General features: G+C 37.2%; 1 protein-coding gene across 1 annotated transcript in view; it reads left to right on the forward strand.

Moving 5' to 3' along the window:
• Nucleotides 1–7,774: 7,774 nt before the first annotated feature.
• LOC129264412 (probable methyltransferase TARBP1) overlaps nt 7,775–14,530 on the forward strand; it is a 59,907-nt gene continuing 53,151 nt past the window's right edge. The window contains exons 1-4 of the mRNA XM_064102697.1: nt 7,775–7,887; nt 11,482–11,911; nt 12,730–13,486; nt 14,411–14,486. Of these exons, the coding sequence (XP_063958767.1) occupies nt 11,547–11,911; nt 12,730–13,486; nt 14,411–14,486 (1,198 nt within the window). The 5' untranslated portion in view covers nt 7,775–7,887; nt 11,482–11,546. The remainder of the gene's footprint in view (nt 7,888–11,481; nt 11,912–12,729; nt 13,487–14,410; nt 14,487–14,530) is intronic.

A 14,530-nucleotide genomic window follows, 5' to 3' on the forward strand; every position in this document is an offset into this window, starting at 1 on the left:
ATGCATAATTACAATATAAATGCAGATTCAAAGTGGATGGACCTAAAGTAAAGCAAAACCTTAATCTTTTTGTGCGACTGAGCGCATTGAAATGGCAGTCAGGGTTGTTGCATCCCTGCAGACATCACTGAATTTAAACAAATGTTTATCTGTGACATCACCAGCATTCTTTCACTAAGTTTTTCTCATTTCAAGTGGGACCATGTGGGTTTGAAATTCATATTTCATTTAATACATGTTTCTTCACACTTTTCCCAAGCTTGATGATTAGCAAAACAAAAATCAAGCCTAGGCCATTTCATGTGTAAAGCAGACTTCATCGTACGTGTGGAGAGGAGGGGGCACAATGGCGCTCTATAAAGTGTTCAGGGCAAGGAAACAAGTAAAAATATTAAATACATCTTCAAATCAATTTTCTTGCTAAATTCCATTAGTTCTTGATGATTAACGTCTACTTTTATTCTTTTTTCAATTCATTTCATTTATTAACCATATAAAATATTAAAATACAATGTAAAATAACATAATATATAAATGTAGCAACACATACAACAAATAAATATAATTTATACATTAATGTAAAAGAAAAATCAATATATGGTAAGAGGCAACCAAAAAGATTAAAATCTTGTAGGCAGGTGCCCCTTTACAAGTATTCAAATAATCAAAACATAATCATTATACACTGTTGGTCATAAAGGTGGAATAAAATATTTTTGAATAAAACTCGACAGTTTTGTTGGTATTTGAAAGGCTACGCGAAGACAAAATGGTAATTGAGTGATGACATGTTTCCCATTACACATGCAGGTCACATTATAACATGATAAATTTGGATTACGTAATAAATTATTTTGTTGTAGACTATAAAAGCCTATGTATATGATATTCTGTCCCTTTCCCCAGTGGCGTAGCTACGGGTGGGCCTGGGGGGCACGTGCCCCCCTGAAAAAAACTGGCAGAGCAAAAAAAAAAAGAAAAAAGGGAGAAAGAAGAAAAGAAAAAAAGAATAAAAGAAGAAAGACAGAAGAAAAAAATAAGAGGAAGACGAGTGAATGAAATAATGTGAGGGGAAGACTTGCAAAAAAAAAATCTTTCATGTTACCATATAAAATTTTTGCTTGCGCTTTGCGCCAGAATTGCCTGTTCGATGAAATTCATATTTTGCTCAATAGGCTGATATAGAGCAAGTTTTGAAGTCAATTATACAAAACATATTTTAGCTCGGACATCGAGCTTTCATTATTTTTTTTTCATTTAAAAATTTAAGTGCTCTGTAAAATGTCCGTTTTATGGTCTACATATCAGCATTTTAAGCTCACGCTGCGTGGTCACATTGTTTGATTTTCCAAGTTCATATTGTCTACGTGTTTTCCATAATGTTCCATTAAACAAATGTATTCAGAATGCCCAGATTCTAGGTCTAAATCTAAAACATGCGCGATAGCCGGCATGTTCTTTATTTAAAATGTACTTAAATTATCCAGTTTCACATCAGAATATCTATAATTGTCTGCTCACGCTTCACGATCGCATTATTAATGATACCCAATTAACTATATCCTATTTATGATTTACAAAATATGAATAGAGTGTCCGCTTTTAGGTCTAAAATATCAATTTTCTTCCTCTCGCGCTTCGCGCTCGCATTAATTGTTTAGTTACATACCTATCCCATTTATTAATACAAAAAGTGCTTAGAATGACAATTTTTAGGTCGGAATGTCAAAAAAAATTGCTCGCGCTTCGCGCTCGCATTATTGAAATATATACCGTCTTCGTGGATAACTGTAAGCAGTCCTTAACAGGTCCCTTTTCGATAATGCTAGAACAGTTAATAAAAATGTTTGCTCGCGCTTGGCGTTCGCAGTAACCATCTAGTTACATACGAATCTTGTTCAGGATCACACATACCATTGCCCAGAATATTAAATTTTCAGGACAAAATACATGAAAGTAAAAAAAATCGCTCGCGCTTCGCGCTCGCACTTTTTATAAGGCTTATGAGATTATTTCATGTTTATGTTGTTTTATAAGAATTAAAACTAAGAAGTGACTGATCGGGGAATATATAGGTGAAGATAATTTCGGGCACCGTCCCCTATTGGCGAAAGTCGGATCCGCCCTTGTGACACATACACACACACCAGAAAAAATGGTGCCCCCTGAAAAAGCAAGGACCCCCCAGTGCCCCCCAGGAAAAAAATCCTAGCTACGCCACTGCCTTTCCCTGATTTAGCACTGTGTATAAGAAGGTTGCATTTTTTCGAGTTCCTTGTACCGTTTGAAATAAAAATCGGTAGAGACGTTCCCTGGACTATGCCTGGTCCAACAGCAACACGCGAGAGAGTGTATAACACAGCGACAGGAGGGCTACAAGCAGACTGATATCGCAAAATTTAAGAAAATAAGAGGAGAATTGGCAAATAAAAATATTAAACTGTTTTTAACAGGTCCCCATTCGGATCAGTATTCAGCTCGCGCTTATATAGCGCCCGCATTAATTGTTCATTACACAATTTTTTTTTTATTCAAAACGTAGGCCTACCAAAAATGTCAAAGTTTCAGATCGAAATATTGAAAATGTTCAGCTCGCGCTTCGCGCTCTCATCTTAATTTAGCAAATGCCCATCTTTTTAATGATTTTTTTTATAGAAGTTTTCAGGTCATAATGCAAAATAATGAGCTCAAGTTTCGCATTATCACGACTATAGAATCAGTTGTACAATCCCGTTCATGGTTTAAAAATATGCTGAGTTTCAAGTTGTGAGGTGAGAAAACCAACAATTTTCAGCTCGCTGCGCCCTTGCATTAAGATTATAAAGATATTTATTCTCTTCATGAATTTCTAAAAACAGTCCTATTTCCCCTTTTCATTAGTATACCGAAAAGCTCGCGCTTTGCGTTCACAAGGAAGGGAAAGTGTAAACATGACATCATCAGCTAACCAATACATATTCCGTATGACGTCATGCACTTTTTCACAAAATATAGCTTAATATTTAATTAAATTCAATTTATTTTATTTTTATTTTCAGATAATAAACATAAGAACAAACATATACATAATATACAAAACAGAATCAACGTCATAATAAACAAAGAGAGGGAGAAATATTAAATTTAATTAACATTTTTATTTATTATTAGGGTCCTTATAAATTATATTATATTATTCAGCCCAGAAAGCAACTTGAATGTATCCCCCTGCAATGATATGTTACTTGTTATTCTTTGCATGTATATTGCTATTATAGCAATATATACATATTTGTTTTATTTCCGTCATAAAAATTTATATTAATATATAATTTTTATGACGGAAATAAAACAAACGAACAAACAAACAAAATTGAATTGAGTGTTTAGACCCCCCCCCCGTCTCATCGGTATAGGGGCAACCGACCCTCGATGAGTTTTCATGTAGTGGAAAAAAGGAAGGAAAAGAGGAAGAAAGGCGACAAAGGAAAGCTTGTAAAACGAGAGGCATATCTTGGAAAACAAGATCCCCTATCAGAATAATTTCCACCCCTTTCTGTCTGCCTACTTACAGTGCTAAATGCATTTAATGATTTTAATCATATTAATTTTGCTAAAGTACACATTCCTGTAACCTGAAATACAGCAAAACGTGGGATAATCTCTTGTCGAAGGAAATTAATTATCAAATCAAACTCGGGAATCAACGGGAAATAAGCTTATTTATCTTAACCAGTATTTGGAACCATTCCCACCAAAACACAGATGGTATTTAGATGAGGAAAATTCAGTTATATTAAATTCAATTAATGTTTTATTACGTATAAAAAGCAATACATGATGCAAAGCTAACATACTGAAATTAGCATGCTTACAATAAAGATAATAATAATGATAACAATGATAATAATATGTCCATTTAATACATAGCGCTGTTACTATGTGCATATACTCAACTGCTCTTTGTCAAGGAATAAATCCGGTTATCCATTCACCTCACCTGGGTCGAATGCAGCACAATGTGGGTAAATTTCTTGCTGAGGAAAATGCGCCATGGCTGGGATTCGAATCCACGTCCCTCTGATTGAAAGACGAGAGTCGTAACCACTAGACCACGACGCGCCCATATTTACAAGTCATTATTGGGTAAAAGTAACAATGATAATTCAAACTGGTACATCATGTAAGAATGATATTAATGGCATACAGATAAATAAATACATTTTAAAGGCTTATTGTGGATAAGAATTCATTGAATATGATAAAATCGGATGCAAAAAATTGCACAATAAAATACAATTTCAAAAAATTATTATTAAACTACAATTAAAAATTAAGATTATAATCCAGTATAAGCTGCAGATCCAGAGGCACATGCGCATATTGTGATTCCCTTTTTGGTCAAATATTGTACAAAAATATAACACTGTAGTAAGACCCCCCCCCCCCCTCACCCCCGTTGGGAAGATTGGGGGAAAATTGAAGTATGTTCCTTTGTTTAGTTAAGATCCTAAAAACGTCAGACAATAAAAAAAAAAAAATTTCCTGTGCGGCCCTTGCCTCTGCGATATTATCAAGATAATCAAGTGGGAGAGGGAAAGAGAGGGGGGCGCCTTTCTCACCAACACGTTATCCAACAGTGTATTTTTGTTTTCTTTGTTGATAATGCATCAGCAATGGGAGATTAAAATTAATAATCACTACATAGTAGGTGCAAATATATGTAACATTCCTCGTGCTGAAATTGTTAACGTATCCATCATGATCACACCTGCTAATATCCACAGGTGTGAGAATGGTATATTGATGTAATGAAATCCTTGCTGCGCCTATACTCAGCATGAGGTTTTTATCCATCATGATCAAATTCCATTCAAAAGAAGAAAATAGCCAATATCCATGACGTCATGACCTTTTGAAGATAGGATTGTGACGTGATATTGGGTTGCTCGATTACTTTGTTCATTTTCTTGTCTAAATGTGCATGATGGTGAAATATATACGCTCCATGCACGTTTCCACCCGGTTCACGCAAAGTAAGTTTTAGACAAGATGCTAAAGAAAAAAGGGGCATCGTCATGCTGTCCTATACAATCGAACTAACGATGACAATTTTATATAGTTGGAGAGTTACATGACCTACCCTTTCATAGTTCTTTCTCATTTTTTTTCCTTTCCGCCTTTTCTTTTCCTCCCTTTTCCCTCTTTTTACACTATTAAAAACAATATTGGAAGGGGGTCACCCCTGCCCCTTATAGAACCGCCCTGGGAAGCTTTATGTTTGAACACCTAAAGAGGGGTGAAGAAGATATCATAATAGCAAATAATAACAAAATACATAAATCAAAATGCTGATATTTACATAAAAAAAAATCTTCATGGTTTCATATTTTCTGATGACTTACATAACGAATACCGATATTATCTCCCTCGTATATAACAAAATAAATTACAATGATTATCCTGCACTTTATATTAGTATAGTGATTACTTTTAGATTCTTGAAAAAAAACATATTTCAAAAGAAAACAAAAGAGGGGAGTTTGACTCGCCCTTTGTACTCATGATGACCGCAGAGACCTGTTTTACCGAAAGAAATCTAAATATTTCAATGATAAAATTAACAATATAGACATGACACTTTAAAATGGTATATAACATATATATATACTCGCTTACTACGCTCCCTCGCGGAAAAATAAAGTTTAAATGTATACCTTAATTATCAATCAGAAATCACTTCAAAAAGGCTTTGCTCAACCTAATTACTTCAAAACACACAACTACTTCACGCAGATGATAATCTCATGCATGGTGAAAATACCCGTTTGCACCAATTGCCTATTTTGACATGTAAGTGATCTTTTTGGCTTTGCCCCCCAAAGGAAAATACGTTCCGCCGCCCCTGATTGGCAAAGTCTTATATAATGACATGAAAGATTTTACAAATTATTTTTCAAGTCTTCTGCTCATCTTATTTTATTCACTCGTCTTCCTCCTAGCTCTTATGTTTCCCCTTCTTTTTTCTCCTCTCTTTTCCCTTCTTTTTTCTCTTTCTTTCTTCCTTTTTTTTGCTCCGCCACTAGGGGGGGGGGGGGGGGGGGGCGAGGGCTCCCTGGATTCATATGGTAGTACAGTAGGCCCTACAATCTCACAAAGCGAGCGAGCAGAGCAATAGCTGATAAGTTTTGTCAATCAGAATGTGAAAAGGGAAACTTTTGAAAATTTTATACACTATATATGGACATGTAGAAGAAAAGTACTTAACAAATCGAACGTAGTCTACAACTGTAGACCCACATCTGCAGTGTGTGTATCACAGCTGATTCAAGGAGTCTGCTGGAGCTGCAGATGTGGCTCGCTTCGCTCGCCCTTTCAGGCTGGTTTGCTTTGCAAACCAGCTGCAGATCCCACTTCACGAGCCATTCAGAGTCTGCATAGCAGACTAAATCGAACGCGCATGCAGTGCGAGCTGAAAATTATTGACATTCAGCCCTTATTTCAGCACTATTAATTTGTGAATCAAACAAAATAATGAAAGCTTGTGTACGGAGCTTTATTGACTTCAAAACTGGTTTAAGCTAATTAAGCATGGCCCTCGGATGCTGGGATGTGTGTGAAACCACCCCAAGACTTTCCTTGGTTGTGCTGCTTGTATTATTTTAGATATTATATAGGCAGCACCAATTCTGGAACATGTGTAAAAATTGAAAATCTAACGAAAATAACTCAAATTTACGTATCATTTTCCAAATCTTCCCCTCCATATCTTATTCACTGGTCCTTATCCTCTCATTTTCCTCTCCCCTCCTTCTTTTTCCCCATTTCCCCCCTTTTTTTTCACTAAGGGGGCGGGGGTTGGGCTGCAGGGTAGCGCTTTGCCCTCTCCTGGATCCGCCTATATGAATCTCGATGTTTACGCTCTACATGTAAATTCTTTGTTCTTTATATTATCTTGATGCTAGCTGTTTATAATTGTTGCCATGTTTGTCGAACTTGATTTCACTGAAAGAAACGCAAAAAAAAGCCTTTTAAAAAGTTATATTGACTTACTACTTTCGGCATTTTTGTGGTGGGTGGGACCAAAGAGGATGTGGGGCGTGGCCCCAGGCGTGGGAATACTATATAGTCTGGTTTCCAGCTGAAAAACAAATATTAATTTGATAAACGTGAGGCTCATATGAAGAATACATAGGAAATTTGGAATATGAGAATTCTATACAGACCTATTAATATCCATATGTCAATTGAATTAGGTGTTATCAAATAATTAGATTCAGGAATACATCTTTATTTTTATCAATATGAAATAGCTTTTGGTTGAGGCCGAGGCAGCTGGTCGACCCACGTGGCCGTGGGAATAACGAGATTGATTATGTGATCGTGAAGTTGTAACTCAGAGTCAGAGTTAGTCCACTTAAAATTTATGGATATTTGAACATCTACCGCGACTAAAGATAATTGATATTATCGGAATATGGATATATTTGCCGATATATTTATAATTAAGTGTATAAAAGGTGCAGATACATTTTAATTGATATTTAATTCCAGATCGCGATCGCGCAGAGCTGAGGTCATTCCCATCCTAGACAGGAATAACCGTCGTTTCTGGGGATTTATTCAACAATTTCTGACATTTTACTGTAATCCCCATATGTATGGTGAGTGGAGCCAACGTAGTTCAGCGGAACAACCAAAATACAGAGACTGAAGCTTTTGGTCTATTCCCATCCAAGCTCAGCCGAGTACAGGACAAATAGCGAAGAAGGCTGTACGGGTACGAGGCCGGTACGTACGGGAGGGAGCTGGGCCGGGCCTGGGACACTCACACATGCATGCGAGGCCCAGGTTACGTACTCACTTGATCCTACTAATGATCTGAAGAGATGGACATTCATTGAATAGGTGAGAGATTCACTAACAGGTGGAGCTAATGTAAATGCAGTTTCGAACGAGACTTAAGTCATGTATTTAAGTCTACTCTAGTGACTAGTCTAAGGACTAAGTAAGAGTAAGAGTCTAACCTCGCATGTTGTGTGAGTGAGTTCTAACTTACGTTAGACGTCTAGAAGTAGAAGAAAGTAGAATAAGACTAGATCTAAATGATAAATCTTAGACCAAAAGCCATGTACACTGGATACTGACACTGTCACACATATATTATACTTGTGGTCTGTTGTGGAAGAAGATTGAGCCCCGGGGGGGGGGGGCACTCGACCAAAAAAGTAGTAGGTGTGTGCCGCGGGCGAGACAAAAAACGGGGGCCTTGGAGTGGGCTTATTGTAAAAAAGAGGGTCCTCGGAACGGCTTCGGAACTACAAATGTTTGTGAAAACGGGGGTCCTTGGAACGGGTCGCCTGCGTTGGAGTGCGTATGTATCCCTATGGAACGTGCATGCAGCTAGCCCGGCGGCACGACTGCGGGGCGCGCTAGCGCAGAGGCGATGGTCGGACAGTGCTCTGCGGCCGCTTTTCACCAAAATTGCGACCGGAACGACGTAACAGAAAATATGCAAAGCTTGGAGCGGATTTCTTTCTTCTTTTTTCTCGCTAAGAAGAAAATGCTATGCTTTGGAGTGGCTTTCTTTGATCTTTTTCTCAATAAGACAAAAATGCTATGCCTTGGAACGGAAATTTGAGTGTAAAAATGGGGGTCCCCTCCGCGGCACATACCCACTATGCATTATACACTGAGTGCCCCCCAGGGGATTGAGCTTGGACGAAAGCTAGACCTGGAAACTTGGCTGCAGCTTTCTGCATTTTTCCAGTACATCCGGTATTAAATAAGGTAATAAAAGCTTCGGTCTTTGTTTTTTATTGGTTCTGCTTAACTCCGTTGGCGCTCCACTCACAAATAGTACAGAGACCGAAGTTCTAACTCGATCTGTAGTACTACAGGGACTCAGCTCAATTAAATGGCCATGTCCAAGTTTGGATATTAAAGCCAGGGCCGGGAAGTGGCAGTTGCGCGACAGCCGAAATATAAAGTCAATGGTGTTTTTCCTTTTAATTCAAATTTATATTTTCCAGTTTTGGTCCATTTCAGGCCAAAATGGAATAATAATCTTTATTTTGGTCCATTTCTTTTAAATGTTTTTATGAAATAAAGACAAAAATCGATGAGCCCCGATAGGGGGAGTTTGCATAATTGTTAACCCCCTAATGGCGGCTGCACGATTGCGAGCCGTCTGTGTATGAGGAGAATTTTTTTTTTTCTTCAAATGTTAAAAAACTCTTTGAAACAGACGGCTGCCAGCTGTCTAAGTCTATCTATACTATACTCTATAGCATTAGCAGTTCCTGATCACGATATTTGGGAAAGCGGTGGGCTTATTGTTTATTGTACTCGAAATGTGACTAAGACTTGCCTAGACCAAAAGCTTCAGTCTCTGTATTTTGGTAGTAGGGGAGATCGGGTTAGTTGGAACATTTTTGACAAGAATGGCTGTAAAATCCAATTAGATTTTATTTGAGAAACAATATATCTAAGGGCTTCAAATGTACCCCATAAAATTTGTAACTCTATGATGGTTACTGAAAAAATCCACCTTGAACAAGACCATCGCAAGCGTTCCAACTTACCCCATATATGGGGTAAGTTAGAACATGGTATGGGGTAAGTTGGAACACTGCCTGGTCAATTAAGAATTATACTAAAACTACTTACAACCGTAATATTTGCTTTATTTTTTTCAAGTTCAAAATATTAAAAGTGGATTTGCTGAACTTTATGTTTTTTATTATACAGCCACTAATGCAAGCCGACTGTGTAGTAGAATTCCGCTTATAAATGTGTGATGCAATTAAGTGTACTATCAGCAATTTCATGTACTTCTGCATCAAATTTACATGACAAAAATTATTGTTTATATTTTTAATTAATCAATTATGCAAATTTATAAGCATATGAAATTTGCCCTAATTTTTTGGGGGTATGTTTTTGCCTTTAACTCTATTTATTAAGCTAGTAGAATGCCACCCAAGGGTTCATTACATGCCGCCACGCACAGAAAAATCAAGCCATAGAAGTCGTGTGTTGTGGACCCAAGAAGTGAGATCCCAGCACGCGCGACCCACTAGTTAGAAATCCACTGCCAAACGCGGTTCGTGGTGCGAGGTTAGTATGACTAATACTAACCTCGCAATACGTGTGAGTGGTAGAATGCTAATTTTTTGGTGAGAGTATCAATTTTTACCTTTATATCAAATATCCACAAAAAATTGAAAAAAATATAATTTCTTATGTATTATTTGTTTTTAAATTTGTATTTCTTTATTTTTTCTAAACCTTTGTTTTTATTGTTTTTCCGATGAACTTTGTCGGGGACTCTTGCGATCATAAATAGCATAAAATAAATACATTTGAACCAACAAAAGTAAAAATAATCATTTATGATTTTTGGTTGAAAAACACAATTTGCATTGACCTTGTACATGTACATGGAATCACGTTTTTGAGCAATTTTGGGTCCGACATGCACGTAGAAAATGTTGCGTAATTTCGAAAGCGCGCACCCAGGCATCGCAAATTTGGTCTCAAAAGATGCGCAAGACTTGAAAGTAAAAAGTCAGTGAGCGGTGCGGTCAAAACATTATGTGCAACGGCGTAGTGACGAAATTCGTCAAGGGGGGGGGGGCTCAAATTGATATCCAATGTTTTTATTCATAATTATGTTTGGGGTAAGTTGGAACATGTTCCAACTAGCCCCTTCAATTTTGTTCCAACTAACCCCAGAGGCCCATTTGACATTTATAAGCTTACAGCACAAAAAAAGGGACTTTACCATGGCATACTAATAACCTTATTTTGTAGTTTGGTACAAGTGTCCATTATACTCCCGAACAGGCCAACTTGATCTATAAACTTCTCTGAGATACGGTAATAAAAAAATTCTGAAAGAGAAAAAAATTACTCAGAAGGTGGAAAAACAAAAATTCCTTTCTAACTTCACCAGGCTTGTTGCACTTGTGTTGTCTGTAATATGGTGGATGGCTGTTGATAATGGCAATAAATTGAGGGTAGTATTGCATAAAGAAAATTACAATGTTCCAACTAACCCCGATCTCCCCTAAAATGTCAGAAATTGTTAAATAAATCCCCAGAAACGATGATTATTCCTGTCTAAGACTTGCCATGACATTTGCGAACAAGTTCTGGTGGGGAGTTTGCTCACATTCGGCGGGTGTTAAACTGAATTAGCGCCTCATCTGAATAACATTCTTTTCACATTAGTCTAGGCCAAGCCTACCCTACTTTGACTCAATGAATGATAGTCGCCGCGCCGTGAATCAAAGCAGTTTAAGTAATGTTAGTGATTAACGTATCTAACATTCGACATTGATATTTCAAAAATTGTAGGGCCCATGTGCAGAATATAATATAAATCACTCAAATTCTGGGAAATAGATGTGTAGTCCTGGTTAAAATTTTGTTATCTTTTTTTTGTTTAGATTAATAGTAGCCTACCACATGTTTTATATTTATTACTTTTTTTTACAGAACTTTAATCTCATGAAGCTTTTTCATCTTTGATGTACATTCTATGGGAATAAGTGCATATCAGGATGTCATCCAAAATACTTCACCTTTTAGAGAGCTGTGGGGGTGATGCCCAAGTGGGTGTGATCCTGAGGAAAGCGGTTGCTCACGCCCATGCAGCTTTGGCTTCAGAGAACACGGCAGAGGCAGCAGAATTCATTGCCTTTTGCTCAGAGAATCTAAAGAACAATCCCCTGCTCCTGCACACGGAGGAAGTGGAAGACATTGTAACAAATCTTTGCTTTCCTGTCATAGCAAAGGAAGGGAGGGAAGCCCTCCAGAAAGTTTATGAATTTCTTGCCTTCACTCTGGCATCGTCGTTCAGGAAACCTCACCCTAAACCTTGCGAGATCGTAATGAAAGCATGTAAACAGAGCCTCTTCACGTATAGGTATGTACTACATGTACTATTACTATTTATTCGGATTAACAATATTACTGCTGTGTTATGTGGATACATCGGATTCCCGAACTACATGTATGTGGTGTGTAATGTGGCACGGAGGCATACCAAAAAGAGGAGGGGAATGTTATATCTACAGTATATATCACATGGATCTTTAGTAGTTTAGATAGGTGGAACAATATTGAATTTGATTAGAATGATGGTGACTTTGCCACTAATTGAAACTCATAGAAACTTTAATTTTGCTTTAGTTTCATCTAGGCTGTTGGTCAATGGTAATGTAACATGCATTGATAGTGTTCAAATTTGTATGCATTTGAACCCAAATTTTTGTTTTTTACGTGTATATATTTGTTTTTTTGCAAGGAAATTTGTATTACATTTGATCAGTAAAAAGATAAATAAAAACTAATATTTTGTTCAGTGGATAAAATGAGATCCGCCTACTTTCTTTTGTTTTGTAGAGTGGTCCCTATTCATAGAAATCGTGTCAATGAAATTAACTAGCGGAATAAGTAAATCAAGAAAAGGATGAATATTTAAGATAGAAATAATGTTAGATAATATCTATAAATGAAATTACATCTGAAATATTTTTTACAGAGAATGAAATTAAGAGATATATCTTATGCTTTTGTTTCAAATTCAAATGGTGAATGATTTTCAATAGGAAAGAAATAGAATTAAATTGGTGATCTTCAGTATGTCACCCGTGGAAAACGGTATATTTGTGGGGACGGTCAGGTACCTTTACCCTAACTATACAGAAAGGAGTGTAATTACATTGTAACTATCTTTGGCAGAGATGAAGTAAACAACAGGGACCATGCCTGTAATGAGTTTGATGATGAAGAAGAAGAAAAGAAATGTGAGCTTGGTATATCATCTTCCATCGCTATTCTAAGCATCTACACGAAGGCACTCGTCCAATCTCCTGAAAAGCATGAGCAGAGAACTGATACTGAAGACCCATGGTGGAGTGAACTCGTGGAGACAGTGTGGGACATTCTGGAAGCGGGTGAAGCCCTCGTCTGTGTGCAGCTAGCGCAAATCCTGGTCCTTGGTGAGAAGGAATTACCCCTTGGTGGAAGAGCCAGGAGCGAGGTACTTCAAGTGATTTGGGAACGACTTGTCGCAATGAATGAAAAGAGTGTCAAGTATTCAGAAGCGGTGAATGAGAACATTTACCTCATCCTCTGTGCTCTGTCGGATGCATTCTTCCCAAATGCTTCTTCCGAGGAAGCGAGGACTGCAACTGACAAAGCGAATGATACAGGACTTGACGATGGTTCCCAAGGCTTGGATCTCTTACAATTGGAGTTGTTTTGGCAACTCGTTCAACAGGGGCTTATCCACACCAATCCCCTGACACGGAAACGTTGTAGTTATCTGATGAAGAGGGCGGTAGATGTGGCCGCAACTTCAGGTCGATGTCTAGGTCAAGGGTCACATGAGGTTACCAAGCAACCATTATTCTCATGGGATCCAGCCCAGAAAGAGAAACTGCTACGTCTCTGGTTTGAATTCTTTCTCATCTATGAGACTCTTGATCAAGTACAGGTGAGTTGTTCCCCTATTTTAGTTTTAGTTGAAGAAATTGGCATTGGTTTGGATTCATCGCTGCATTCTAGCTCGTCTCAAAGCCTACCTTACCATGCCGAGTTGATCTTTAAGGGATTTAGGTATTCTATATTGCAAACTCAGGACCCAGTCTTACAAAGAGTTACGATTGATCCGATCAACACCAACTACATGTATATGAAAATCCATCAATGTCATAATTTTTTCTACAGGAAATTTGCACAATGTACCTTGTGAACAAAGAGAAGCACACTGAATTGTCAAGAAAATGATGAATGTATGAATATACATCATGTCGAGAAAATATTTTATAATTCTTAATTTATAAACATGCATTTTAGATGTTGACGTCTCTTGCTTTCCATAGTTGTGGTTGATCGGATCAATCGCAACTCTTTGTAAGACGGGGCCCTGGAGTCAAGATGTACATTGTGTGTTGTATGCCTGGAAAACTTTATCCTATAATACCTTTCTGGCCTGATGCAGTATGGTATAATGCTGTAAAAATAAAGCTAACAAACTCCACTTGAAATTTTAAACTCAGAAGGCTCATCAGTTAATGAAAATTTTAGGACTTTCTAACCATATTATACATTCATATTTTTCAACCAATATCACTCAACTTTTCACACATGCAGTAGCCGTATTGTTGTAGATACTACAGTAGTTAAACAAAATGTTGGATTGTAATTTGGAAATTTGTAATATTTTGGTATATATACCATATCTTTGTCTATCTCTCACATGTGATATTGTAATTTTTGTTTTATTTTTCATCAATTACTTTCTTGATTTGTTTAGTCTTTTCACCTTGATTTCCCTTCTTATCTTTTGTACAGTATTCTTGATTTGCCACATTAAAGAGTCACATTTTACAATGATTTTGTTTTTGTTTGTTATTAGATCCATGTAGTAACCCCAGCAATGCCTCGTCTTGCTCAGCTGAAAAAATCCACTTATCTATCAGATGAAAACTTAGGTTTGTATTTTAGTTCTGCATATATGTCAGGCTCTAAATTTCAA

Source organism: Lytechinus pictus, chromosome 7 (assembly GCF_037042905.1).
Source record: "Lytechinus pictus isolate F3 Inbred chromosome 7, Lp3.0, whole genome shotgun sequence".
In the NCBI taxonomy this organism is placed as follows: domain Eukaryota; kingdom Metazoa; phylum Echinodermata; class Echinoidea; order Temnopleuroida; family Toxopneustidae; genus Lytechinus; species Lytechinus pictus.